This window comes from Suncus etruscus, chromosome 10, assembly GCF_024139225.1.
Source record: "Suncus etruscus isolate mSunEtr1 chromosome 10, mSunEtr1.pri.cur, whole genome shotgun sequence".
NCBI lineage: Eukaryota > Metazoa > Chordata > Mammalia > Eulipotyphla > Soricidae > Suncus > Suncus etruscus.
In genome coordinates, this window is record NC_064857.1 from 11,771,415 (window position 1) to 11,798,431 (window position 27,017).

General features: G+C 39.4%; 1 protein-coding gene and 1 non-coding gene across 2 annotated transcripts; one reads left to right on the forward strand and one right to left on the reverse strand.

The window, feature by feature from the left end:
• Window positions 1-27,017, forward strand: RMDN1 (regulator of microtubule dynamics 1). Its single transcript, XM_049782146.1, has 10 exons — window positions 1-133; window positions 3,781-3,898; window positions 9,329-9,425; window positions 10,651-10,810; window positions 16,458-16,547; window positions 19,653-19,708; window positions 20,435-20,522; window positions 23,059-23,089; window positions 25,730-25,863; window positions 26,874-27,017. The coding sequence occupies exons 1-10, from the start codon at window positions 17-19 to the stop codon at window positions 26,922-26,924; spliced, it is 942 nt and encodes a 313-aa protein (XP_049638103.1). The 5' UTR covers window positions 1-16; the 3' UTR covers window positions 26,925-27,017.
• On the reverse strand, window positions 5,381-5,487 carry LOC126021481 (U6 spliceosomal RNA). Its single transcript, XR_007499994.1, has one exon. It is a non-coding gene; the product is annotated as a U6 spliceosomal RNA (small nuclear RNA).

Below are 27,017 nucleotides of genomic sequence, written 5' to 3' on the forward strand. Positions count from 1 at the left end.
CCAGCACCTGGAGGTCATGGCGCTGAGCGCGCGACTCCGCTGCGTTCTGTCTTCCGGATTTGGCACCTTTTGGGGAGCCCGGATCCCAGCGAGGGGGGTTGTCGCCGGTTCTGGGAGACTCGGTGTGTCTCAGGTAATTCTCCTCCCTGCAAGTTCGGCGCCTCCTTCCCGAGAGAGAATGTTAAGAGGCCGGAGCAATTACCGTAATTACCGCAGCTACCGTAATTACGGTAATTACCGTAATCACGCAATTATTACCGTAATTACCGCCAGCGCACACCGGCGTCCCAGGTTTGAATGCATGAAACCCCAACATCCTTGGGGAATCCCAGCCCTTTTCCCCACCCACCCACCCACCCACCCGGTGTCCTGGCCTGATTTAGCAAGTTTGCAAACTCTCACCGCTGCCACTTTAAGTTTGCTTCTTGAGCTTCCAGATCTGGTAAGGGCAATCCAACGTGTCATTGCAACTAGACTTGGCAAGTCTGTGCTGGGATTCTGGAAATTTCCTTCATGCAAACAAGAGTGGAGGGGGTTGTGGTTTGTTTTTTTTTTTTTTTGCAGGTTGAGCGTTTTTTCCACAATCTCCAGAGGGGAAGAGGGGATCCCATGTCCCCGTATAGGTAGGACAAAAGACACTGGTCCAATAGCAATCCGCCCCCCCTGCAATAAATATCCACACAGATATGAAGTTTTTATTTAGAAGGCAAGAAATTCACACTGCAAACTATTCACCCATAAACCAGTCGCTCCACAATGTGGAACCACAAGCCTAGATGGCACCTCCTGACTCCCATTTATTGAGATCAAAACAAAGCCCCCTCCCCAAGAGGAGGGGAAAAGCCATATGAAAGGCAATGGGGAAACAAGACTAATGGAAAACAATTAAGATACAAGGAGGAACTATTTTTTTTTTTTGCCACACAGATAAGTTTTTTATTTCTAATGTATTTATTTAAGCAACATGATTACAGACCTGTTGGTAGTTGGGTTTAGTCATAAAACAGAAAATATATTTATTTAAGCAATATGATTACAGACATGTTGGTAGTTGGGTTTCAGTCATAAAACAGAACACCCCCACTTACTAGTGTAACCTTAAAACCATCAATGCCCCCAAACTCCCTCCTCTGGTAGGAACTATTTTAAAGGCGTCTATTTACCTCACGGTTTGTTGTTGTGGTGATTGTTGTTTTGGGGGGCTTCCTACCCTGCGATGCTCAGGGGTCGCTGGACCACCCTTGGAGATACTGAGACAGCCATACCAGGCTGTTCAGGCCCCTGAGTCCCTTGGCTGTGCCAGAGAGGGTGGGAGAGGCTGGCTTAAGATCCAGCTGTTTATTTGCCAGGCTTATTTTGAGTGATTCCTCTGGCCCTAAAATTAAATTTCTGAATTTCTTTTCTTTTCTTTTTTTTTGGTTTTTGGGCCACACCCATTTGACGCTCAGGGGTTATTCCTGGCTATGCGCTCAGAAGTCACTCCTGGCTTGGGGGGACCATATGGGACGCCGGGGAATGGAACCGCGGTCTGTCCTAGGCTAGCGCAGGCAAGGCAGGGACCTTACCTCTAGCGCCACCGCCCTGTCCCTGAATTGCTTTTCTTACTGCAGGGTATTTTTGTTTTTGTTGTTGTTCAATTGTAGGTAATATTGATTTACAACACAGCACATCCTCCTAAACTTTTCAAATATCTGTTTCTATACCAAGCCTATCTCCACAGTGTCATTATCCTGCCAATATGGCTCCTCGAGGTTATTTACTCCTTTGTGCGCCTTCACCTCCTTTCCCTCTCTACCGCTGTAACCTTAGTTCTGTGACCCGAATTCAAGTGTTGGGTATTTTTTAATTTACATTACTTTAAAGTATAGTTGACAGTTGACCAGAATACATTTGTTTTCAGGTATGAGAGAGCAAAATTATTTAAATGCTTTCATTTTCCAAATTAAAATATTGTTGAGGCCGGAATCTCAGTTTTGCATTTCTTTATTCAAATGGCCTCCACTATCAGACTTCAGAACCAAAGGGTCCACTGGTTGAAAATCTTGGAACGAGAGCCACAACACAAGAGTAGGGGCCAACCTGCTAGATAGGGGAGCCATAGTCTAAAAAAGATTGAGATATTTGATGTAGATAAACCAATAGCTAGGTTACATTTTTGTTGTTTTGGTTTGGTTTGGGGTCACACCCAGCGACGCTCAGGGTTTACTCCAGGCTCATAAATTACTCCTGGCAGGCTCAGGACCATATGGGATGGCAGGGCTTGTACCCAGGTCAGCGATGTGGAAAGCAAATGCCCTACCCACTGTACTCTCGCTCTCTGGCCCCTAGGTTATATTTATTAAAAGCATACTTAGAGCTGGGCATCTAGTCTTTATGTCCACTGTGGTCATTATTGTAAGCAGTGTGTAGAAGTGAAAACTGAAATACCAGTAATATGTCCATGACAATTAAAAATGAGAGAGAGAGGAGAGAGGGGAAAGAATGAGAGAGGAGAGAGAGAGAGAGAGAGAGAGAGAGAGAGAGAGAGAGAGAGAGAGAGAGAGAGAGAGGAGAGAGAGAGAGGGAGAGAGGGAGAGAGAGAGAGAGAATATGCTGGGTGTATATTGTATGATAGAAACTCAACCATGAACAACTTTGTAACTGTATCTCACAGAGATTCAATTAAAGTTTTTATTTTTATTTTTTACAAAAGATTAATGTATATTATTTTCCACAGCCTGAATGATAGTGTATTATCAAGCAAATAAATGATCAGAATCCTGAGCTGAATGTACCTACTATGCTAAACAATGAAAACCAAGAGTTTGGTTGAAAGTATAGAAAGGGAAAAGCCGGGGCCAGAGAGGAGGTGCTAGAGGTAAGATGTCTGCCTTGTAAGCGCTAGCGTAGGACTGACCGCAGTGTCCCATATGGTCCCCCCAAGCCAGGAGCGATTTCTGAGTGCATAGCCAGGAGTAACCCCTGAGGGCCACACTCATGGCCCAAAAACAAAAACAAAAACAAACAAAAAACAAAAAAAGAAAGGGAAAAGCCAGTATCAGGAGTAATGAGAAAATCTATTCTGAGCTTTACATAGTAGCCTTATTTATTTCCTTCTAGGTCTAGTCAATTTTCAGGGAGTATAAACAGGACAGTCCAAGTTATTCATGAGTTTTTTTCTGAGCATTGACATCTGTTTTTCTTTTTCTTAGATGTTGTTTTTTTTTTTTTAATTTGTTGTTTTTTAATCATGATATCAGTAAGTAGAATCAGAAATATTTAGAATAGAAGTTTCCAGTACTTTAGGGGCTGTTTCTGAGTGGGGGATTCAGTATTTATTATTTTTATTTATTACTCATATTATGAAATACCATCTCTGAACTTTTAATTTTCAACACACGGGTACTAGAAATTTAGCTTCCTATGTGTTAAGTGACACCATTAGGTTGAAATGACTTTGTACCAAAGTAGCATTGTACCAATATAGCATCGAGCCAGCTAACCAATCAGTCAGGGTGTCTGTGTATGGTAGAGTGGCTTCTGGGAGCCCCTCAGCCCTGCGTAGAGGAGGATTGTTAGGGAGTGAGGAGTTCATCGAAAATGAATCTTTACAGGATATGTTCTACTTGTAAGGTCATTTTGTGAAATATTTTTGTTGACAAGCATGATGAAATTAATATGTACTTTCAATTAGTTTTTTAAGTGGTTGCTTTGAGGGTAGAAGAATTACTCTACTTGTGACTTGTGGGTAACCATTTTTTCAAATGTTCAGTTTCAACATGACCATAATTCTTTCTATAGGTGCTGGGGAAACCAGGTTTTTTTGGACGAAGTCTTTTATTCTCAACTTTGTCTTATTTGGGTTTGGAAGCTTCTCAACTTGTTTCTCAGGCTGCTGTGGTTCACGCAGCAGCGAAAGGTAAGCCAAGCTAAACACCTGGAACTCTTGTTTTGTTATTATTTTTGAATAGATAATAGGTTTCTTATTTAACATAGTATACATAGTAAACATGTATTAAAATTTTCACATTTAATTATAATGTTGTTGTTATTACTGCTACTACTACTACCACTACTACTATTGTTTGTTTTTTTGGGCCATACTCGGTGATGCTTACTTCCTCGCACTGTGCTCAGGCTTCATTCCTGGCTGTACTTGGGGGACCATATACAGTACCTGGTGGGCTGAGTGTATGGAAGCAAGCACCTTCCACCTGGTCCTGTATCTCCAGCTCTAGTTCTGTTATTTTATTTATTTTTGCATTACCCTTTGTGGTACTAACTATGCACTTGGAGACCATGTGATGCTGGGAATTGAACCTCCTACATGCAAAGCATGCATTCAGCCCGGTGAGCTGTTTTTCAATTCAAAACTTGATGTGTTTTGAAAATTAAATTTGAGGCTGGAGAGATAGCACAGGTTGGGTATGGCATTTGCCTTGCATACAACCAACCCGGGATGGACCTGGGTTTGATTATCCGCATCCCATTTGGTCCCCGAGCCTGCCAGGAGTGACTTCTGAGCGCAGAGCCAGGAGTAACCCCTCAGTGCATCTAGGTGTGGCCCCAAAACAACAACAACAACAACAACAACAAATTAAATTTGACTAATTAGTTGTATATGTAGCAGAATCAAAATCTCTGTTTTATTTATTTTATTTTGGGGGGGTCACACCCAGTGATGTTCAGGGGTTACTCCTGGCTTCTGTGCTCAGAAATTGCTCCTAGCTTGGGGGTCCATATGGGATGCCGGGGGATCGAACCGCAGTCCATCCTGGATCAGCTGGGTGCAAGGCAAATACCCTACCTGTGCACCATCACTCTGGCCCCCAAATCTCTGTTTTTAAAGGAAAAATTTTTATTATGGATTAGACCTTTTTGTTTCCATACCCCTCATAATTTCCGAGAAGCAAAGAAGGAGAGAGAAAGATAGTTGATTCTAGATGATATTTTTTGGGAGGTAGGCCTATATACATATGTCTAGGATCATCTGTGGTGCCATGAATTGAACCTGAGCTGCCATGTCAAGGCAAACAGTTTATACACTTTATTATCTCCCTGGCCCACTTTCTTCATTTTAATAAAGGACTTGGTTTTGGCCCTGACTCAGTGGCATATTTTGGCCATTGTTAATTATAGTTTACCTTTTAAAACCTGATTTTGCCAATGCTTCAGTATTTCTTTCTTTTTTTTTTTTTTTTTTTTTTTGGTTTTTGGGCCACACCCGGCAGTGCTCAGGGGTTACTCCTGGCTAAGCGCTCAGAAATAGCTCCTGGCAGGCATGGGGGACCATATGGGACACCAGGATTCGAACCAACCACCTTTGGTTCTGGATCGGCTGCTTGCAAGGCAAACACCGCTGTGCTATCTCGCCGGACCCCTGTTTTTTTGTTTTTTTTTTTTTAATATGGAACGCTTCACGAATTTGCGTGTCATCCTTGCGCAGGGGCCATGCTAATCTTCTCTGTATCGTTCCAATTTTAGTATATGTGCTGCCGAAGTGAACACAAGCTTCAGTATTTCAAAACAGTTGAATCAATGGTTAGGACAAGCCTTAATATAATATAATATAATATAATATAATATAATATAATATGATATGATATCTGATATAAGCCTTATAAGCCTTACATTATAATAATTTTTTATTTTTGAAAAAAGCTCATGCAATTAATTTTTTTTTAAATCAATGTCAGGACATAGAATTCTTATTTTTTTTTTTTTTGAGAGTGTTAGATTTAGTGTGCATTTATTTGGATTTAAAAGATTTCCCACAAAATACTACACTTTACGTTCTGAATTGTATTGGGGCCACACCTGATGACTCTAAGAGGTTACCCCTGGCTCTGTTCTGAGAAATTTCAGAAAGTACTCCTGGTAGGCTCAGGGGACCATATATAACATGGAGGGTGGGGGAGATTGAACTCAGATTGGCCGTATGCAATACAAATGCCCTAACTTCTGTACGTTAGCTTTGTCCTGCCAGAGCTACTTTTAAGCTCAGTGATCATAGTGATTTTTCCAACAGTGTCTTAATAACACTCAGTCCATAAGTCAAAAGATAATTTAGGGACTTGAAAAATAGTACAGCGGGTAGGGCACTTTCCTTGCATGTGGCTGGCCTGGATTTGATCTCTGCCAGGAGTGATTCCTGGGTACAGAGCCAGGTGTAAACTCTGAGTATTGTTGGGTTTTGTTCAGAAACTAAAAAAATTTAAATAAACATCTTTGTTTTTAAATTAATTTCTTTATTTAAACACCTTGATTACAAACATGATTGTGGTTGGGTTTCAGTCATGTAAAGAACACCCCCTTCACCAGTGCAACATTCCCATCACCAATGTCCTAAATCTCCCTCCTCCCCACCCCACCCACACCTGTACTCTTGACAGGCTTTCTACTTCCCTCATTCATTCACATTGTTAGGATAGTTCTCAATGTAGTTATTTCTCTAACTGCACTCATCACTCTTTTATTTATTTATTTTTTTTCGTTTTTTTGCTACACCCGGCGTTGCTCAGGGGTTACTCCTGGCTCTTTGCTCAGAAATAGCTCCTAGCAGGCACAGGGGACCATATGGGACACCGGGATTTGAACCAACCACCTTTGGTCCTGGATTGGCTGCTTGCAAGGCAAACGCTGCTGTGCTATCTCTCCGGGCCCATCACTCTTTTAAATAAACATCTTAAAGTGCTAGGTCTTACGAGGCCTGTAGGAAATGAACATGTAGCTGTGGTGAGGAGAATTCAAAGAATTTCCTTCCTGTGAATTTAATTTACTTCCTCTTTTGTACTTGTGCATTAGGGCCACCTAACATGAAGGCAGTGTGGAAACAAGTTTCCCTCACTGGGAAAGGCAGAGTTACTTCCTGCTGGCTCTCATTCCCCTAGGCCAGCTGGCATCCTTTATTCCCTCTTAGTATTGGGACTCTAACCCTGGCTTTATACTTAAAAGACCTGCATTCTGATTCTGAGGATTAGGGACTTTTAAGTGTGAATTTACTACGGTGCTATTGCTCTGGCCCCAAATTCTAGATTTTCTTTTAGAAATATCCATGATTCCTTTCCCAAAAAGGTAGGGCTAGTTACCATTACCACTAGTAGTGAATGAGAGTCCCTTTCTCCCTGCCTCTACTTCAACACTAGTTGTTCTTGTTCTTTGTGATGTGTGCCAGTCTCTGTGGTATAAGATGATATCTCATTGTTGTTTTGATTTGCATCTCCGTGATGTTTACTAATGTGGAGCATTTTTTTCAAGTGTATTTTGGCCATCTGTACTTTTTCCTTTGGGGAGGGTTGGGTCATACTTGGCAGTGTTCAGGGCTTGTTACTACAGGCTCTTTGCTCAACCTGGACGGACCCTTTGGGATGGTCAGCTCTGGAGAGCTGGGGAACCACATGGGATGTTTTTTTTATCATGTTGCTTTAATATAGGACTCTTCAGGATCTTGATAAAACTTGAATATCTAGAGGCAATAGGGCATTTGCTTTGCATGCGACTGACCCAGAAACGACCTGGTTTCGATCCCTGGCATCCATATAGTTTCCCAAGCCTGGAGTGATTTCTGAGCACAGAGCCAGGAGTAACCCCTGAGTGCACTGGATTGGCCCCAAAAGAAAGCAAAGCAAAACAAAGAAACAAAATAAAACCTAACAAGTATTGATGTTTATTTTAGACCCAATTACATGTCTGTGTCGTGTCCTTTATAATTAATAGGAAACTTTTAGGACAGAAGGACAGCAGCGGGAAGTGCGTTTGCTGTCGATGCAGCCTGCCCAGTTTTGACCCCCGGCACCCTATAAGGTACCCTAAGCCTTCCAGGAGTGATTCCTTAGTGCAGAGTAAGGAATAACCCTGAGAACTGCCGGGCTTGGTCAAAATTAAATAAGCAAAATAATAGGAAGCTTTTTTCCTTAATCACTTTTTTTGAGCTTTATGTTCTTAAAATAATGCCTAAATTAGTTAACATACTAGAACATAGCACCAGAATGTTAAGTTTTAAATTCTCTGTATAGTTAACATCTTAAGCTCTTGATAACAGATTTGATCCTTTTGTTTAACAGAGGTTCTTTATCAAGAGAACCTAGTAAAACAGCGTGATTCAGTATTACAAATTAGTCATTTTTGATGCTATAATGTTATTTTCTACAATATTTAACAGTAACAGGGAAGCCTCTGTGGAAGCTATATATACCATATGTTCCTTAAGAATGGTTTTTGTTTCTTTCTTTTTTTTGGTTTTTGAGCCACATCCGGTGATGGTCAGGGATTACTCCTGGCTATGTGTTCAGAAATTGCTCCTGGCTGGGGGAACATATTGGATGCTGGGGATCGAACCCAGGTCTGTCCTGGATCAGCTGCGTGCAAGACAAACACTGTGCAATCACTGTGCAATCGCTCGGGTCCTTAGAATTGTTTTATTTTGATTTTGTAAAATGTGCTGCCAAGAAATAGTAAGTTTTTAGCTTTTTAGTTAACCATGGCTTTACTAACCTACCATATTTTCCGGCGTATAAGACGACCGGGCATATAAGACGACTCCCTAATTTTGCAGTTAAAACATAGGTTTAGGCCTATATTCGCTGTATCAGACAGAATGTTCCTGTGCTGCAACTGTCTGTACCACAATGAACCAATCACAACAAGCAAAGGTCCAAAGGTTCTACTGTCATAGACTTCCTCTCTGACTCTGGCCGATCTGAGCAGGCTTTTGACACTGTAGATTCGGGTCCAGAACATTGTCTAATTTGCATGCATCGAAAGCCTGCTTGGATTGGCCGAGTTAGAGAGGCCTCCAAGCAGCTGGCAGTGATTGGTGCAGGATCGAGTTGGAAAATTCGTTTTGTGGCAATATTCAGACAATTTTTGTTTAGCGCATATTGAAACATTTTTCGGGATATACTCGGCATATAAGACAATCGCCGATTTTTGGTTGACTTTTTTTCGTTTCAAAAGTCGTCTTATACGCCGGAAAATACGGTATTTACTGTAATAGTTTGTAATTTTTTTACTATGCTTGTATTAGTTTCTTCCGAATTTTTTCCTCGACTTTCTGTAGAGGAAGTTTCTTTTTGACTGTTCCTTTGGCTTTTGTTTGCTTGTTTTGAGGCACACCCTCTCAATCTTTTGGGGCTACTCCTGGCTCTGTTTGGGAATTGTGTAAGGGTGGGGAATGAGCATGCACTTCCTATGCTCAAATTATGCTCTCAGTCCTGTGTGCTATCCCGATCTGTGACCCATGGAGGTGATTTCTTTGTATAATTTCTTTGCTTATGTGTACAGAGATTTTTTTTTATAACTGTCGTCTGGCTTGGGAAAACCTCAATATTTTATCTTTTTTTTTTTTTAGTTGTTGGAATTGAAGAAATTCTTGAACAAGCAGACTACCTATATGAAAGTGGGGAAACAAAGAAACTTTATCAGCTGCTAACCCAGTACACAAAAAGGTGGGGCGCACTTGGCTGTCCAGGCTGTGGTTTCTTTAGTGTTTGTGTCATTTAACAATTCAGACAATTATTGATGCTGGAAATATTTTATACTCTGTTTCTTAGTTTTTACTTCAACATTTCTTAGAATTTCATATATATAAATTGTTTTATATATATGACAAGGTACTTAGTTTCTTAAACTTTTTATGTACATCTAATCCGTACTATACATTTCTCATTTCTTTTTCAAGTAAATTAATTTTTTTTTTTTGTTATTATTTTGTTTCATACCGGAAGTGTTCAGGAGTTGCTCCTGGCTCTTCACTCAGGAATCACTCCTGGTGGGCTCTGAGGACCCTATAGAAGACCAGGAATTGAACCTGGGTCAGTCGTGTACAAGGCAAATGTACTATCCCTACGGGCACTCCAGTATATTAATTTTTTTTTGTGGAATTAAATATTTTAAATATCACAGGGCAGTTAATATATATAAATTATATTGAATACTTTGTTATTATTTAGATATTTAAAGAATTCTTTTTTTTTTAATATTATCTTTTTTTAAGTTTCTTGATTACAAACATGATTGTAGTTGGGTTTCAGTCATAAATAGAACACACACCCCTTCATTCCGATGAGTGGGAATGGTGCAACATTCCCATCACCAGCACCCCCATAACCCTCCTCCATCCTTGCCTATATTCGAGACAGGCTTTCTACTTCCCTCATTCATTCACATTGTTATGATAGTTGTCAGTGTAGTTATTTCTCCAACTGCACCCACCACTCTTTGTGGTGAGCTTCATGTTTTGAGCTGGACCTTCCAGCCCTCCTCTCTTCGTCTCTGAGAATTATTGCAAAAATGTATTTTATTTTTCTTAAAACCCATAGATGAGTGAGACTATTTTGCACCTATCTCTCCCTCTGGCTTATTTCACTCAGCATAATAGAGTCCATGTCCATCCATGTATAGGAAAATTTCATGACTTCATTCATCCTGATGGGTGCATAATATCCCATTGATATTGAATATTTTGTTGGAAATTTACAGAAGTATCTTATATGAAAAATTAAGTATTGAAAAATTAATTTGTTAATCATGGCTTTGGAGATTTGTTTGCAGTATTATTCACATTGCGCTGAAAACCATGTGTTTATCTGTGATGCGACTATTTTGACATTTGCATTGATATACAATTATAAGTTGTTCTGATTTATAACAAATTGTTTCATTTCACATTAGCGAAGATGCAGAGTTGCTCTGGCGCCTGGCACGGGCATCACGTGATATGGCTCAGCTCTCTGAAACCTCTGAAGAAGAGAAAAAGCTACTCATATATGAAGCCCTCGAGTATGCCAAAAGAGCGCTAGAAAAAAATGAGTTAAGTTTTGCAGCTCATAAGGTGAGTATGCGATGCTCTTTAAATTAGCCTTGGTATTTCCCATGTCCTAGTGGTACATTAGCAAGTGTAACTTGCCTAAATTGCCTTTTTTGTTTTTGTTTTTGTTTTTGTTTTTGGGCCACACCCGGTTGTGCTCAGGGGGTTACCCTTGGCTTTGCACTCAGAAATCACTCCTGGCAGGCTCGTGGAACCATATGGAATGCTGGGAATCGAATCAGGGTCCATATCCCCAGGTGCTGTGCTATCTCACCAGCCCCTAAGTTGCTATTTTTTTTTTTATTTATTTATTTTTTTTTAACTTATTGGTTGATTGATTGTTTTTTGGGCCACACGCAGCAGAACTCAGGGGTTATTCCTGGCTCTGCATTCAGAAATTGCCCCTGGTAGGCTGGGAGCCATATGGGATGCCGGAAATCGAACTGGGTCCCTCCTGGGTAGGCCGCATGCAAGGCAAATGCCATACCACTGTGCTATCTCTCTGGCTCCTAAATTGCTGGGTTTTTTTTTTTTTTTTGGTTTTTCAGGCCACACCTGTTTGATGCTCAGGGGTTACTCCTGGCTAAGCGCTCAGAACTTGCCCCTGGCTTGGGAGGACCATATGGGACTCCAGGGGATCGAACCGCGGTCTTTCCTTGGCTAGTGCTTGCAAGGCAGACACCTTACCTCTAGCGCCACCTCACCGCCGGTCCCTAAATTGCTATTTTTAAAGGAGAGAGAGAGAGAGATTTCCTTTTTTTTTTTTAATTGGATCACCATGAGATAGGTAGTTACAAAGTTGTTCATGATAGAGTTTCTGGCATACAGTGTACAATCCCTTTTACCAGTGCACTTTACCAACCAACATTGTCCCCAGTTTCCCTTCTGCCCTTCCCCTTCTCCTGCCTCTCCTTTGTGGCAAATAGTTTTTGTTCTCTCTCCTCTCTGTTTCTTTCTCTTCGTGTCTCTGTCTCCCCTTTTTTTGTTTTAGACACTGTTTTGCAATACTGTTACTGAAGAGTTATGCAGGGAAGAGATTTCCTTTGATGACATTGTTTCAGATAGTGGTCGTTTGTGCCATTATAATTTTTTAACATTTCTTTCTAATTGATATTGTGACCTTTCGAGTTTTTCTTTGTATTTTTTCTTTTTTTTTTTTTTTATGGTATTTTGGCTTACACCCAGCTATTTTCAGGGTTTATTCCTGGCTCTGTGCTCAGGGATCACTCCTAGGAGATTCAGGAGATCATATGAGGTGCTGGGAACGGAACCTAGGTTAGCCCTGTGTAAAGATAAACTGTCTGCTCTACTGTTTCTCCAGACTAGACCTTTAGTTTTGAAACAAAAGTGCTACTGCTTTTATTACCTGTGTTTTTATTCCTACTTGTGAAAACACTTAAAGATGTTTTCTCCTTTTCCTCACTTACTACTCCTATTTTGAGTAGTTTTAGGAATATAAGTACCCAGACAACTGAAACCTAGTAAAATTTAAAGTTACCAGTTTTTCTGGGCCTGAGTGATAACACAGTGGTAGGACGTTTGCCTTGCACGCAACAGATCCAGAATGGACCTGGGTTTGATTCCCGGCATCCCATATGGTCTCCTGAGCCTAACAGGAACAATTTCTGAGCTCAGAGCCAGGAGTAACCCCTGAGTGCCGCTGGGTGTGACCCCTTCCAAAAAATAAAATAAATAAATAAATAAAGTTACCAGTTTTTGAATTTTTGAACTGGTTTGTTTGTCTTAGAGTTTGGGGCCACAACTGGTGATTCTGGGGACTATTAATGGTTCTCCGGGGCTTGTTCCCTATGGTGATTGAGGGACCAGGCGCAGGGGATCAAAACTAGGGTCAACCATGTGGCAAGGCTGTACTGTCTTTTGGACTCTCCTTAGGTTTTTGTTGTTTTTGATCCACACTCAAGGGCTCAGGACTTGCTAGGACTTTGCAGTCATGATTGTCCTGTAGAAGCTACAGTACAGGATTGTAGCAGGGTTAAATTGTCGCCCAACTAGCTCTTAATTGTCGCCCAGACTTCTTAATTGCTAGAGCCTGGCAGTGCCTGTAGTGTCAAAATGTTCAGGCCAGGATCATGGCTGTGATTGGGTTCTTGGGGACTGGTAACGGTAACAATTTTAGCAGCAAGCTGACCCATATGGCTCCCAGGGCATTTGGTTTTGCCAGCACCTAGCAGCAGTTGGGCACCAGACCTAGCAGATCTGGCTGGCAACCCATGGCCAATGTGCCTAGTGTTGGGCAAGTCTGCGTGAATCTTTGCTGCTTGCCACATGTTTGAAATCGCTGGCACCCCAATGTACTTTTGGCCCAGTGTTATGCAGTCACAGTTGCTGTGTGTGAAAGTTGAAGTTGGAGGACTCAGAGCTGCCAGTTAGGAGAGTCCCTTTGCTTAAAGTTCTAAGGGCTTCAGCAATGGTGACCAGGGACTTGGTGAATCTCTGTTCTCAAGGATAGCTGTGGGTCAGAATTGGTCAGCCTGGGAAGACTTGGACTTTTGGCTTCAGGCACCCTAAAGAATCTCTGAGCACACAATTATTCCAAAGAAATGAGAAAGTTCCTCACCCAAGTCACCCAAGTTAAAGTTGCTCAGCTGTCCCCCACCATGCTGGGTTACCTTATGTGGGGTTTTTGGAGAGTCAGTCACAGAGCAGACACTTGAGAGCAGAATGTTTCTACAACACTGGGTCCCTTGCTAATTAGCTGTGCTTGCTGCAAGATTACTTGCCAGGGGGCTGAGTTGGTTTGGTTAAATTAAGCATCACTTAGTGAGCAGTTTACTCTACCATTAGCTTAGATGGGGTGAGCTCACCTCAGGAATAGAGTTCTGACTAGATGGTCAGAAGTTTCCAAGAGGATGCCAGATGCTGTTTCCCACTCTTGTGTCTACCTTCGTTTCAATAAAAGAAATAAGAAGTATTCAAGAGGGGCCGGAGTAGTGGCGCAAGTGTTACAGTGTGCACTAGCCTTGAATGGACAGGGTTAGATCCCCTGACGTCCCACATGGTCCCCCAAGCCAGGAGCGATTTTTGAGCGCAGAGCCAAGAGTAACTCCTTGAGCATTACCGGGTGTGGCCCAAAAAAAGAATAAAATTCCAGAATAAGGAAGAGTCTTTATATTTGTCCTTGTAGTTATCATTTCTTCTCTTTCCTTTTTTTGTTTCTTCTTTTGGTTTTGGGTCACACCTTGGAAAGCTCAGGGGTTACTCCTGGCTTTGCACTCGGAAATCCCTCCTGACAGATTTGGGGGACTATACGAGATGCTGGGAATCAAATTAAGGTCAGCAGCTGCAAGGCAAACACCCTGCCCACTGTGTTATCTGGCTCCTATAGTTATAATTTTTGATACTCATCACTCAGGATTATTACTTGTTATCATATATTTGTTTTGTTTTGTTTTTTTGGGCCACACCCGGTGACACTCAGGGGTTACTCCTGGCTCTGTGCTCAGAAATCACTCCTGGGATGGGGCCCGAGAGATAGCATGGAGGTACAGCGTTTGCCTTGCAGCTGCAGAATGTTGGTGGTTTTTTTCATTGGTCTTACCTGGAGTCACTCCTGGCAGTGAAGTGCTTGGGAGAACCAGACATGGAATTTGAAGTCGGTGTTCCTCATGGTTTAGTCATTTGAACAGTCTCCATGGCTCCAAACATACGTAAACTTTAACATTTCGTGTATTGCAAATTTATTAATGATAGAACTGGGGGGGAGGGCTTTTATCTAAGTAAGTATAGTTTTTCATTTTGTTTCAACTTAAATTTTTGTATTTTAAAAAATACATTATCTGGGGCTGGAGCAATAGACCAGCAGATAGGGTGTTTGCCTTGCAGGCAGCTGACCCAAGTTCAGTCCCTAGTAACCCCTATGGTCTCTCGAACCCTCCAGGGATGAGCACAGAGCTAGTAGTAACCCCTGAGCACTGCCAAATGTGGCCCCAACCTCCTCCCCCCGCCCCCAAAAAACCCACATATTTTTTCTCCCTTTAATTTCCTCTTTTTTGTTGTTGTTGTTATTATGATTGTCGGGTTACATTTTGTCTTGTTGCTTGTCAGAATCACATAAATTGCCAGTGTAGTATGAAGTGCCTATGTGCTTGCATACGTGCTCTTTGGGAGTTGCATGCGTGTTTAAGTACTCTCCACGGATCACGTGTTTGAACTTGATTGTCCCAGATGCTTGGTTTAGGAGTGCTTTGGTGCCAGGGATCCCAAACATCACAGTGCCTCTTAGGATTGCTCAGACTGAGCTGTACATCAGACTGTACAAAAGCCACTGAGCTGTTCCTGAGTTCACTATTTTCTTTTTTGTGTGTGAGGTGGGGTGGGGGAATATCTCACCCAGCAGTGCTTATGCCTGTATCACCAGAGACATCTTCTGAGCAAGCTTAAGAAGTATTTCCCCGCCCCCAAAATTATGGAAGGATTTCTAGATTTAAAAAAATAAAGTGGTGCTTGCCTTTAGTGCTGTAGTGCTCTCTGGATATTTTATTTGATTTTTTTTTGTTGTTCTTTTTGTACTGTTGTGCTATTTCAATTCCTTTTTTCCTGTCCTCTCAAACTGAGGTTGAGAGCCTCTAGAAGGGCTACACCCATTTTCGGCTTATTTGATTTTACCCCACTTTATTGCTTTTTCTTTCTTCAAACAAAACCACATAACTTGAACTATCTAGTTCCGCCTCTTAAACAGAGGGGGAAATAAGGGACGGTACCAGGACCAACCAGATATATGATCATTAAGTAGTAAGCTAGACACAGAGGGGACCACTTATTCTAGCAGCCTGGGGTGGGGGTGAGGGTGGGGGATATGGGATGCAGGATGGGAATGGGGGTGGAGGGAGGGCAAATTTGCTGATGGGAATTCCCCTGATTCAATGTTAATATGTACCTAAAATACTATTGTGAAAGATATGTAAACCAATATGGTCAAAATAAAAATGATAAAAAAAAAAAGTGGAAAAAGCAGTAATTTGTTCACTTGCTTAAAAGATGAGTTTATGGGGCCAGAGAGATAGCATGGAGGTAAGGCGTTTGCCTGCATGCAGAAGGTCGGTGGTTCGAATCCCAGCATCCCATATGGTCCCCTGAACCTGCCAGGAGCGATTTCAGAGTGTAGAGACAGGAGTAATCCCTGAGCGCTGCCGGATGTGACCGCCCTTCAAAAAAAAAAAAAAAGACGAGTTTATGTAGCTTAGCTAATTCTAGATTCAGTTCTTAGGGAAGAAACCTAGATGGACTTAGTCTGGGTCTTGCATTATTCAACAGTGACTGTGAGGATAAAATTCTCTTTGACAGATGTGTCTGCTTCTGGTCTAACCCTCCAGATGTGGGAGCAGAGGCCATTCTCAGTGAAGCAGATGGGCTTCATCGTTTTTACAGTTTTTAAACATTTAGATTCGAACCATTAACATGAATCACTAACTCTCCACTACATTGTTAACTTCCTTAGAGTTACTACTTGATCTTATATCACAGTTTCTCTAAATATTTCATGTCCTTGACTTCTAGGAAGACTGTGCCATCTTATCTTTGTATATTTGAGCACAAAGAAAAATATTAGTGTCTTCCTGTTGTGTTGAGAATGATTTAGCAATGTATTTAGTATTTTATGTTGTATGGAATGGGATGTTAAGAGTAATTGTCTTTACATTTTCTCCCCTAGTGGTATGCAATCTGTATTAATGATGTTGGAGATTATGAAGGGATCAAGGTTAAAATTGCAAATGCCTACGTCATCAAGGAGCATTTTGAGGTACTCGTGAATTTTAAAAGTCATTTTTCTGAATGTTTATTTTTCATTTCTCTATAGCTCTGTAATAAATGACTTAGAACAGTGGCCAAAAGTAAAGACAACTTGTTTCTCACAATTTTGTGTGTTAATTGACTGCAGTGGTCATTTTTTATTTTTAAATGTGATCTTTATTGAGATATAGTTCATAAACCAGAGACTACCTCATTAAAATGCAAACTGTGGTGGAGTTAGGTATAGTAACAGTTGTATTTTTCTATTTTTTCTTTTTTTAGTATAACTAAGGTTATTTAGTTGTCTGTGTTTACCTAGTTTATATAATAACTACCGTATTTTTTGGTGTATAAGACGACTTTTGAAACGAAAAAAAGTCAACCAAAAATTGGGGTCATCTTATACACTGAGTATATCTCGAAAAATGTCTCAATATGCCGCTAAACGAAAATTGTTTGAATATTGCCACAAAACGAATTTTCCTGCACTCAATCCTGCACCACTCACTCACCGCCAGGCTGATCGGACCGCCTCTCTGACTCAGCCAATCCAAGCAGGCTTTTGATGCATGCAAATGAGACAGTGTTCTGGATCCGAATCTACACTGTCAGATTGGCCAGAGTCAGAGAGGAAGTCTATGACAGTAGAACCTCGGAACCTTTGCTTGTTGTGATTGGCTCACTGTGGTACATACAGTTGCAGCACAGGAACCTTCTGTCTGATACAGCAAATATAGGCCTAAACCTATGTTTTAACTGCAAAATTGGGGGTCATCTTATACGCCCAGTCGTCTTATACACCAGCAAATATGGTAATTAAAAAACAACCCATTGGAATAGGGGTCAGGACACCTCCTTTATCAGGCATTAGTGGTACTAATATGAATGCATATGTACCTTCTTTAGTTAATAGTACAGATTCTTTTTACATAATAAGATCTTTAAAATCAAATTGCATTATGGAATCAGTGTTATTTTATAGTTAGCAGCATTTTTTCCTCAGTAATACATAAAATAATGTTATATCATGACAATATATCTTATATATAGTGAAAATAAAGTAAAGCATTCAGTAGCAACAAGTAATCATATATTTACTCTGTGCATAAAGAAAAAGTCTAAAATATTGTGGTATACTAATCTGTACTTGGATCAGCAAGAGGCAGATTTTTAAAAACCCAGTGTTTAGTATGTTTTTGAATGTTATTATATTCAAATATTTATATATATTAGAAAGGTTCATACTACTATAATAAGTTTTGTTACTACCTATAAAGTCAAAGGAGCATTGAATTGCCTTTTGAACCCATTTAAAATTAATGGCAGGAAGGATTTTTATTTTTAAAGGAGAGTTTGAGACTAGCCCATCTCATTGTATTCTATAAAAATAAATTCTTACGCACCAAGGCATTCATTGTATGTGATGAAATAACTTTTAATGTTTTGTTTTTATTTTTGAGCACACCCCAGAGTGCTCCTGACTCTACACTAAGAAATCACTTCTGGTGGACTCCAGGGACCATATTGATGTCAGGGATCAGATTTGGATTTGCTTTGTACAAGGCCTATGCCCTACCTGCTCTACTATCTGGCCCCTGAATTATAACTTCTTTCTTCCATACATGCATTTGCTTTATCTCTTGATAGAATGGAGACAAATTCATGTACTATGTATGATGATATAAGATTTATATTATCAATTTATATACAATAGCCAACATGGGTTCAGTTGACTCCAGCATCCATATGGTCCCCTGAACACTTCAAGGAGTTGATTTCTGAGTGCAGAGCCATGGGTTACCTATATATAGGGTGTGTGTGTGTCTGTGTGTGTGTGTTTCATTGTGTGTGTATATGTCTCATTATATACCTTCATGGCAAAGTAAAAATTGCGTACTACTGATTTTGACCTGTCTTATTAAAGAAAGATTTCTGCTAAGTCATTGCTACCTCTGTTTAGTCTTTCGCTCACAGCTGACTAACACCAATAATTGAAACATTGAACTTATGAGAAGTAAAAATAGCGATGTAACCTCCAGTTACTTAATTTCACCACATCCCTTTTATGGTAGGTCTGTTATTTTTTTCATTCTGTATATAAAAGAGCAGACAGGATAAGACTAGAGAACTTGGTGAGAATAGAAAGAAGTTATCATCGAACTGTGCGATGCGAAGCCAAGTGACCTGTATCGGACTTGTATGGGTGTACATGCTAATAACTTATAAATGTATAAACTTGAGAATCTCACATTAAACCCAAAGTAAAAATATGGAATTCAGCATAAAGTAGCAGCAACTGATTTTTAAGCTGATTTTTTTTAAATAACAGAATTACCATTAACCTGAAATTTCCTTAGTGGTTAACAATAGAATGAAAGGAATTGAGTTGTAATTTTTCTGTAGTCGCATAGGACTTTCACTTGATAAGCAGGAATTAGGAAGAATTCATGAACAACTGGAAGTGCACACCATCATTCTATTAATATAATACATGCTGTAAAGTAATACTGTTCTTTGTTAAATACAAATGGAAAGTTGAACAGTCTGGATATGGGTAGATTTCTAAAATTAGGATTCTCTAGTAAATTATACTCATTTAATATTTATTTATAATTTGTCAGATAATTTTATATTACCTTTTTCTTCTTTCTAGAAGTATTCAGATCTATAGATAACTTTCAAAATTTGATTCATTCAAAAATTTTATGTTTTTTTCTGATTTTGATATGCTCTACTATCTAAAGCTAATAAAACTAATAGAAATTAATAAACTAATGAAAGCTAATAGAAGTTAATAATTATGTGATAAAATCACCAATGAAAACTCAGGAGAAGGGGCCAGAGAGAATACAGGAAGAAAGACTTTTATCTTGTGTGCAGTAGACCACATATCCATCCTCCACAGGGTCTCAAGTATTATCAAAATATATCCTTTGGCTGTGGCCCCAGATCTGTTTATTCCCCCAAAAATAGGCAGTCAGGAAAAATTAGTGTTGATTGAAATAGATATATTAAAATGATGGTTTCGATTGTGTTAGATCGTGGCTTCTTTAGCAAAATATAATGTTATTTATGTTAGAAAACAATTGTGATAAATGTTTTTATTTCTTGTTAGAAAGCAATTGAACTGAACCCCAAAGATGCTACTTCAATTCACCTTTTGGGTATTTGGTAAGATTTCTTAAATATTTTATTGGTATTTAGTAGGATCTTATTTTATAAAATATATAAGTATCTTGTAGTACATACAGAAGCAATATATAAAATAATTTAAAAATACTCTTTGGCAAAGAATAATGTATTAAATCAACTAGAATGTATGCATTTTTATTAGAAAACAGTACATTTGAATTTAATCTTGGTGAACATTGTCAATTCATATCATTTAGAAACATATCAAGATTAAAACTCTTGTTAGATTTGTTGGTTCCTGTTAAGAACACATATTTCACTCTCAGGCTAAATGAAATTGGGCAAATCTACCTACAGTATTATAATAATAAAATGCTCTCAGAAGCTCTTTATAGCTTCAAAGTATGTCACATACAATCATAATCATCGAAGGAACAGTAAGCTGACCTTAATTCTTTTTACTTTTATGTAATCTTTATCCAGCATACACTTATTTACTGGTAAGGGTATATATGCATGTTTTAATGCTACATTATCTTTACTAGTACTCATCCTTGCTACTTTTATTTAATCAAAAATTTTATCCAAATTGATTCATCAGTGTAAGTCAGTCTCTAAATCGTAATGAATCTAGTGTGACTCCTTATTGGATGTTAAAAAATAAATTAAAAGAAGTACATTAGATTCCTTTTAGAGCTATTAAGATGCATAGTTTGAAATAAAAGGTACAATTGAATGTACACATTTTATTTTATTTCCCGATAGGTGTTACACATTTGCTGAAATGCCTTGGTATCAAAGAAGAATTGCTAAAATGCTGTTTGGAACTCCTCCTACTTCCACTTATGAGGAGGTAGTGTCTGAAGTCCTTTTCTTATTTTGGGGGGGGTTTGGGTTTTTTTGGGGGAGGGGGTCAACCCAGTAGCATTTAGGGGTTACTCCTGGCTCAGAAACTCCTATGTTGGTTGCGTGCAAGGCAAACAAACGCCTTGCTATCACTTCTGCCCCTGATGTCCTTTCTTAAGTTATTGCTGATTTTTTAACTGCAGTGCCATTGTGCAGTGTCCACACATCTGGAGCATGCATCATTGAGAAACTTGAGCACTCTCTTGTTTCTAACGATTTCATGCAACTCTGTTATCACACAGACTTAAAAATTATGATCACTGAGGTTTTAGGTAAACAGATGATAATTCTGGCATATAGTCAGCTTGCAATAACCCAAAGACTATGATCTACCTTCTGTTTCTATTTGAAATCTTCTACCGTATAAAAGCCTTTATAATATGAAACAAGAAATAATTGTTACTCAATATTCTTGAAATACATTTTTTTTTCCTTTTGGTTTTTGGTTCACACTTGGTGGTGCTCTTGTTGCTCCTGGCTTTGTGCTCAGAAATCTCTCCTGGCAGGCTTGGGGGACCATATGGGATACTGGGAACAAACCAGGGTCGAATGCAAGACAAACACCCTACCCTCACTGTGCTATTGCTCCAGCCCTGAAATACACATTTTTTTTTTCACAGTAATTATTTGCCTGGAAAGTCAGGCATATGTGGGTCAGAGTGATAGAACTGTGGGTAAGGTGCTTATCTTGCATGTAGCCAACTTGAATTCAATCCTCAGCATCTCATATGGTCCCTCAAACACATAAACTCTGAATGCAGAGCAAGGAGTAATCCTGGACCTCCATCAGGTGTGGCACCAAAACAGCAAGCAAACAAACAAAAAAGGTAAAAATGGCATATGTTTATATTAAAAAATAGTAATTATAACTTTGTTTTTGTTTTGGGGTCACATCTGGCCTGGAAGTACTCAATAGTTACCGCTGGCTCTGTACTCAGAAAGTAACTCCTGGCAGTGGTTGGGGGATCATATGGGATGTTGAGGATCAAACCTGGATTGGCTGTACGCAAGGCAAGCTCCTTACTTGCTGCTCTATCGCTCATGCCCCTAATTATAACTTCTAAAAGTGTGTATACAGGGGCTAGAGAGATGGTAGAGTGGGTAGGGCACTTGGCCTTATATGTTGTTGACCCAGGTTTGATCCCTGGCACACACAACAAAAAAAAGTGGGTATAAAAAACTCAAATTCTTTTATATGTTCAAAGTCTTTTGCTTTTCCTGTTGAAAATAAAATTCAAAGGGGATCTCCTTTTGGTAAAATGTTTTGCTTTGTCACAGAAGTAGAAGAGTAAGTAAAGGGCCCAGAGAGATAGCACAGCGGCGTTTGCCTTGCAAGCAGCCGATCCAGGACCAAAGGTGGTTGGTTCAAATCCCGGTGTCCCATATGGTCCCCCGTGCCTGCCAGGAGCTATTTCTGAGCAGACAGTGAGGAGTAACCCCTGAGCATTGCCAGGTGTGGCCCCAAAACCAAAAAAAAAAAAAAAAAAAAAAAAAAAAAAGAGTAAGTAAATAGGTGATTAAAAAAGTTTCTCAAGATCTGTATTATAAAAAGGAGCGATATTTTTTTTTTCCGGAAAACCATGGAATAGTATTTGATGTAAAGACTAGTTACCTTTGTAGTACATAATTGGGAAAATTCTTAACTATTACTAAAAGTAATCATAATAAGAAAAATAATCAGCTCTATTCCAGCAAATGGTATCTCTAAGAAATCAGTTGTGAGTTAATGCAGTTTTTAAATCTCTTAGATGAGACGAAAGAAGTGCAGGCTTACAGTAACATTCTGTGTGGAAATTTAAATAATCGAAGACTTGGAAATTAAATGGCACAAGTTCTGATTGTATCTAGTTTTTTGTTTTTGGGTTTTGTAATTAGTGCCAGAAACCAAGGCCTTCATACATGATGACAAGAAAGTACTCTGTTGCTATTTTATGCTGTGTTAGTTAGGTTATGCCTAACCTTGCTTACTATATCTAGTTTTTACTAGTAATCACTGTTAAGATTTAAGAAATAAGGGGCCGGAGCGGTGGCACAGCAATAGGGCATTTGCCTTGCATGCAGCTGACTTAGGACAGATCCCAAGCCAGGAGCGATTTCTGAGGTCATAGCCAGGAGTAACCACTGGGTGTGGCCCATAAACCAAAAATAAAAAAAATTAAGAAATAAACGATCAAATGACTGAATTGCACTTTTATAGTGTAATACAATTTATAGTTTAATACAAATCCTAACAGCTTTTATTCACTTTTTACCAAAAGTGGTGCATATACTGAAACCCAGCTTTCTGCTGTTTTGATAGTGTATATGTTCAGTTTAGCTACAAAATTATATAAATATGTTTAACTTAATTGTAAAGACTTTCTCTGAAGAACTCAACATTATTTTAAGATGTTTTAATTTACTGTTTGAGTTGAGAAATTTTTTTTATATTCACTGTTTTTAATATTTTATTATATTTGGGCGTTTTCCTTTTTTCTTAACAGGCCTTAAGCTACTTTCAAAAGGCAGAACAAGGTAACTTTCTAATTTATATACCGAGTAGATTGTATTTTATTGACATATTTATTTTTATGATTTCTATATTTAAGCACTGTGGTTCCAATAATGTTCATAGTTGGGGTTCAGTCATTGAATGCATACCACCCTTCACCAGTGTAACTTTCCTGCTACCAATGTTCCCCATTTCCCTTCTCCACTATCCCTCCTGAGACAGGCATTGTATTTCTCTCTCTCACTATCATTTTTATGATAATTGTAGTGCTGTTATTTCTCTAACTGCACATACTGCTTTTTGTGGTAGCCTTTATATCATGCTCAAGTCTTCTTGGCCCATATCTCTGTTGTCTTTGGATATTATTACTATACCTGCTTTTATTTTTCTTAAATCCCACAGATGAGTGAGATTATTCTGTCTCTTATCTCTTTCCCTCTAACTCATTTCAGTAAGCGTAATAGTCTCCATCCATGGATAGGCAAATTTCATGACTTCATTTCCTAACAGCTATGTAATATTCCATTGTGTATATGTACCACAGTATCTTTAGCCGCTCATCTGTTGTCAGGAATCTGGCTTGTTTTCAGATTCTGGCTACTGTAAATAGTGCTGCAATGAATATCTGTGTGAGGAAGGGACTTATTTTTTGTGTTCCTAGGGTACATCCCTAGGAGTGGAATAGCTGGATCATGTGGGAGCTTAATTTCCAGTTTTTTTTTTTTTTTTTTTTTTGAGAAATCCCCATATTATTTTCCATAAGGGCTGGACGAGACAGCATTCCCACCAGCAGTGAATGAGAGTTCCTTTCTCTCCACATCCCTGCCAGCACTGATTGTTGTTCTTCTTTGTAATGTGTGCTCGTTTCTGTGGCATGAGATGATACTTCATTGTTGTATTGATTTGCATTTGTGTTGATTTGCTCAGTTTCACCCTCATATCGTAGCACACAGCATTTGAAGGGGTGGATGGCATAGAAGAAGGGAGGGGCAAGATATCCCCAAAGAACCTTAAACACAGCAACATGGTATCTCCCTAATATTTTAACTAAAGAAACAAACAGTGGAGCTAATGTACAAAGAATCAATGATTAATGAGTACATACCGAATATTCCGGTGTATAAGATGACTTTTGAAACAAAAAAAATGTCAACCAAAAATCAGGGGTCATCTTTTTTTTTTTTGGTTCCCCCCCCACTGTGCCTGCCGGGGGTTGGGGATCATCTTATACACCGAGCATATCCCGAAAAATGTTTCAATATGCCGCTAAACGACAATTGTCTGAATACTGCCACAAAACGAATTTTCCAAATCGATCCTGCACCAATCACTGCCAGGCTGCTTGGACTGCCTCTCTGACTCAGCCAATCCAAGCAGGCTTTTGATGCATGCAAATTGGACAGTGTTCTGGACCCGCAAATGAGACAATGTTCTGGACCCGAATCTACTCTATCAAAAGCCTGCTCAGATTGGAAGTCTATGACAGTAGAACCTCTGAACCTTTGCTTGTTGTGATTGGCTCACTGTGGTACAGACAGTTGCAGCACAGGAACGTTCTGTCTGATACAGCGAATACAGGCCTAAACCTATGTTTTAACTGCAAAATTAGGGGGTCGTCTTATACACCGGAAAATACGGTACTCTTAAAATTTATAGACATAAGAAAAGTTATGCTTTGAATATAGAGGTCACAATTTATGTGGAGGAAAGTGAAGAATTAATGTGAGAATCCATGCTTTCATTCATAGGCTTTCATATTTTTTATTCCGTTAAGAATGCTTTTCCCATCTGTTAAAATCCTATTCGCTGTGTTACTACATCAGATCAGGTGTAGATTCTTGTTTTATTTGTTTTGTCGGGGGGGGGGTATGTGTGTGTGTGTGTGTGTGTGCAAACCTGATTGTGCCTGGGAGTAACTACTGGCTCTGCCCTCAGCCCGGGATTGAATCCGGGTTAGCTACGTGCAAGGCAAAACTCCTACCCACTGCTCTGCCCCTTCAGATGGGTCCTCTTAGTTTTTTCTTTGGTTTTGACTGCCAATTTGTACACTTGGCAAAATGTTTTGTTCACTTTTTTATTACAGGTAGTAGAGCTTACGTTTGTCTTATTATGTTATATTCAAATATCAGAAAAGTTATTTTATTAGTACTTTATCATAGTCAGTAAATGTTGATCACGTATATCTATAGACAGACATATAATACACACACACACACACACACATATATATACACGATACACATATGTCGTGCTGACTTCATTTACTCAGCAAAAGTACAGTGAGCCTACTAGGTACTTGTGTGTTCTAGACACTATATTTTACACTGGACATGAGAGAGCTGAAAGACAAATGCCCAAAGGATTACTGTTAGGGGACTTACATCCTTCCGTAAGCCTCAACGACCCACCTATTTAATGGATATGCCAGTTTATAAAATTGTTGTGAGAAATATGTAACAGTGATTAGCATATGGTAGACAATAAATGTCAGTTATCTTCTTATGTACAGCCTTTTTTTGGGGGTGTGAATAGTTGAGTAAAAGATGTTCAGGTTAGCCTGTTCATTGGTCACACAAGTTATTTTTAAATTAGATCTCCAAAAAGGCCCTTAAAAATAAGAGCAAAACTATTTCATCTGTAATAAATGTGTTTCTTTCTTACAGTGGATCCAAACTTCTACAGCAAAAACTTGCTTCTTTTAGGGAAAACATATTTGAAGCTAAACAACAAAAAGCTCGCTGCTTTCTGGCTAATGAAAGCCAAGGACTATCCAGCCCACACTGAGGAGGATAAAAAGGTAAAACATGGCCAGTCACATAAGGCAGTTAGGGTTCCATTGAGGCACAAGTAAATGTTCATTAAGGGCTTCTTTTAAAACATAATTTTTCTTTTTTTTTTTGGTTTTTGGGCCACAGGGTGACACTCAGGGCTTACTCATGGCTATGCACTCAGAAATTGCTCCTAGCTTGGCACCATATGGGATGCTGGGGATTGAACCCAGGTCATTCCTGGGTCAGCTGCGTGCAAGGCAAATGCCCTACCACTGCACCACTGCTCCGACCTCCAAAAACATAATTTTTCTAAATAAATATTAGAGTGGAAGTTTTCATTTCAAATGTGAACTCATTGACTTCTGTATAAAAAGTATCTAATTACTAGCAACAGGTGAATGTTGTTATTTGCAATAATAAAGGACAAACTCATTTGACATGTGTAGTAGATAAAAAAAAAATTTTGTAATTCAGGGAACCACACCTAGCTATGCTCAGGGCTTACGTTTTCTAAAACAGAAGGCAAGAAATTTGAGTGAGTAATGTCTTTTCTGATCATTGTTAAGAAATTATATTCCTTTATTTTAGGCCATATCATACAGTGCTAGACTTACTCTTGGCTCTGTGAAGCCAGTAATTACTCCTGGCTGGCTAGAGGGACCACATGTGATTGAATGCATAGAACCCTACCTGCTATACTTCTGTTGCAGTCCCCTGAAATTTTATTTTTTTGCTTTTTGGACCACAACCAGTGATGCCCAGGGGTTACTCCTGGCTAAGTGCTTAGAAATCGTTCCAGGCTTGGGGGACCATATGGCCATATGGAATGCCAGGGGAATCAAACCACTGTCCGTCCTAGGCTAGTGTGCCCAAGACAGACGCCCCATGGCTTGTGCCACTGCTCCGGCCCATGGAATATAATTCTTAGAGTATGCTGTCATGGTTTTTGGAGACTCTTAGAAACTTTATGAGCTTAAATTTTGTAGCCGACCTCTGCTTTCCTCTTTATTCATAACATGTATTTCTTTTATTTTAGATACAGACGGAAGCTTCTCAGTTGCTTACAGGTTTTGGTGAAAGGAATTGAGAACTTCACAAAGAAGAAAAGCACACAAAAGATTTCATTAACATTGCCTTTGTATAAATTATAAAGATAACACATTAAAGATAATGTTTTCAA

Coding starts and splice junctions, on each gene's coding strand:
- RMDN1 (XM_049782146.1), top strand. CDS start 17: ATGGCGCTGAGCGCGCGACTCCGCTGCGTTCTGTCTTCCGGATTTGGC. Junction 134..3,780: donor GGAGACTCGGTGTGTCTCAG/GTAATTCTCCTC, acceptor TTCTTTCTATAG/GTGCTGGGGAAACCAGGTTT. Junction 23,090..25,729: donor CTTTCAAAAGGCAGAACAAG/GTAACTTTCTAA, acceptor TCTTTCTTACAG/TGGATCCAAACTTCTACAGC.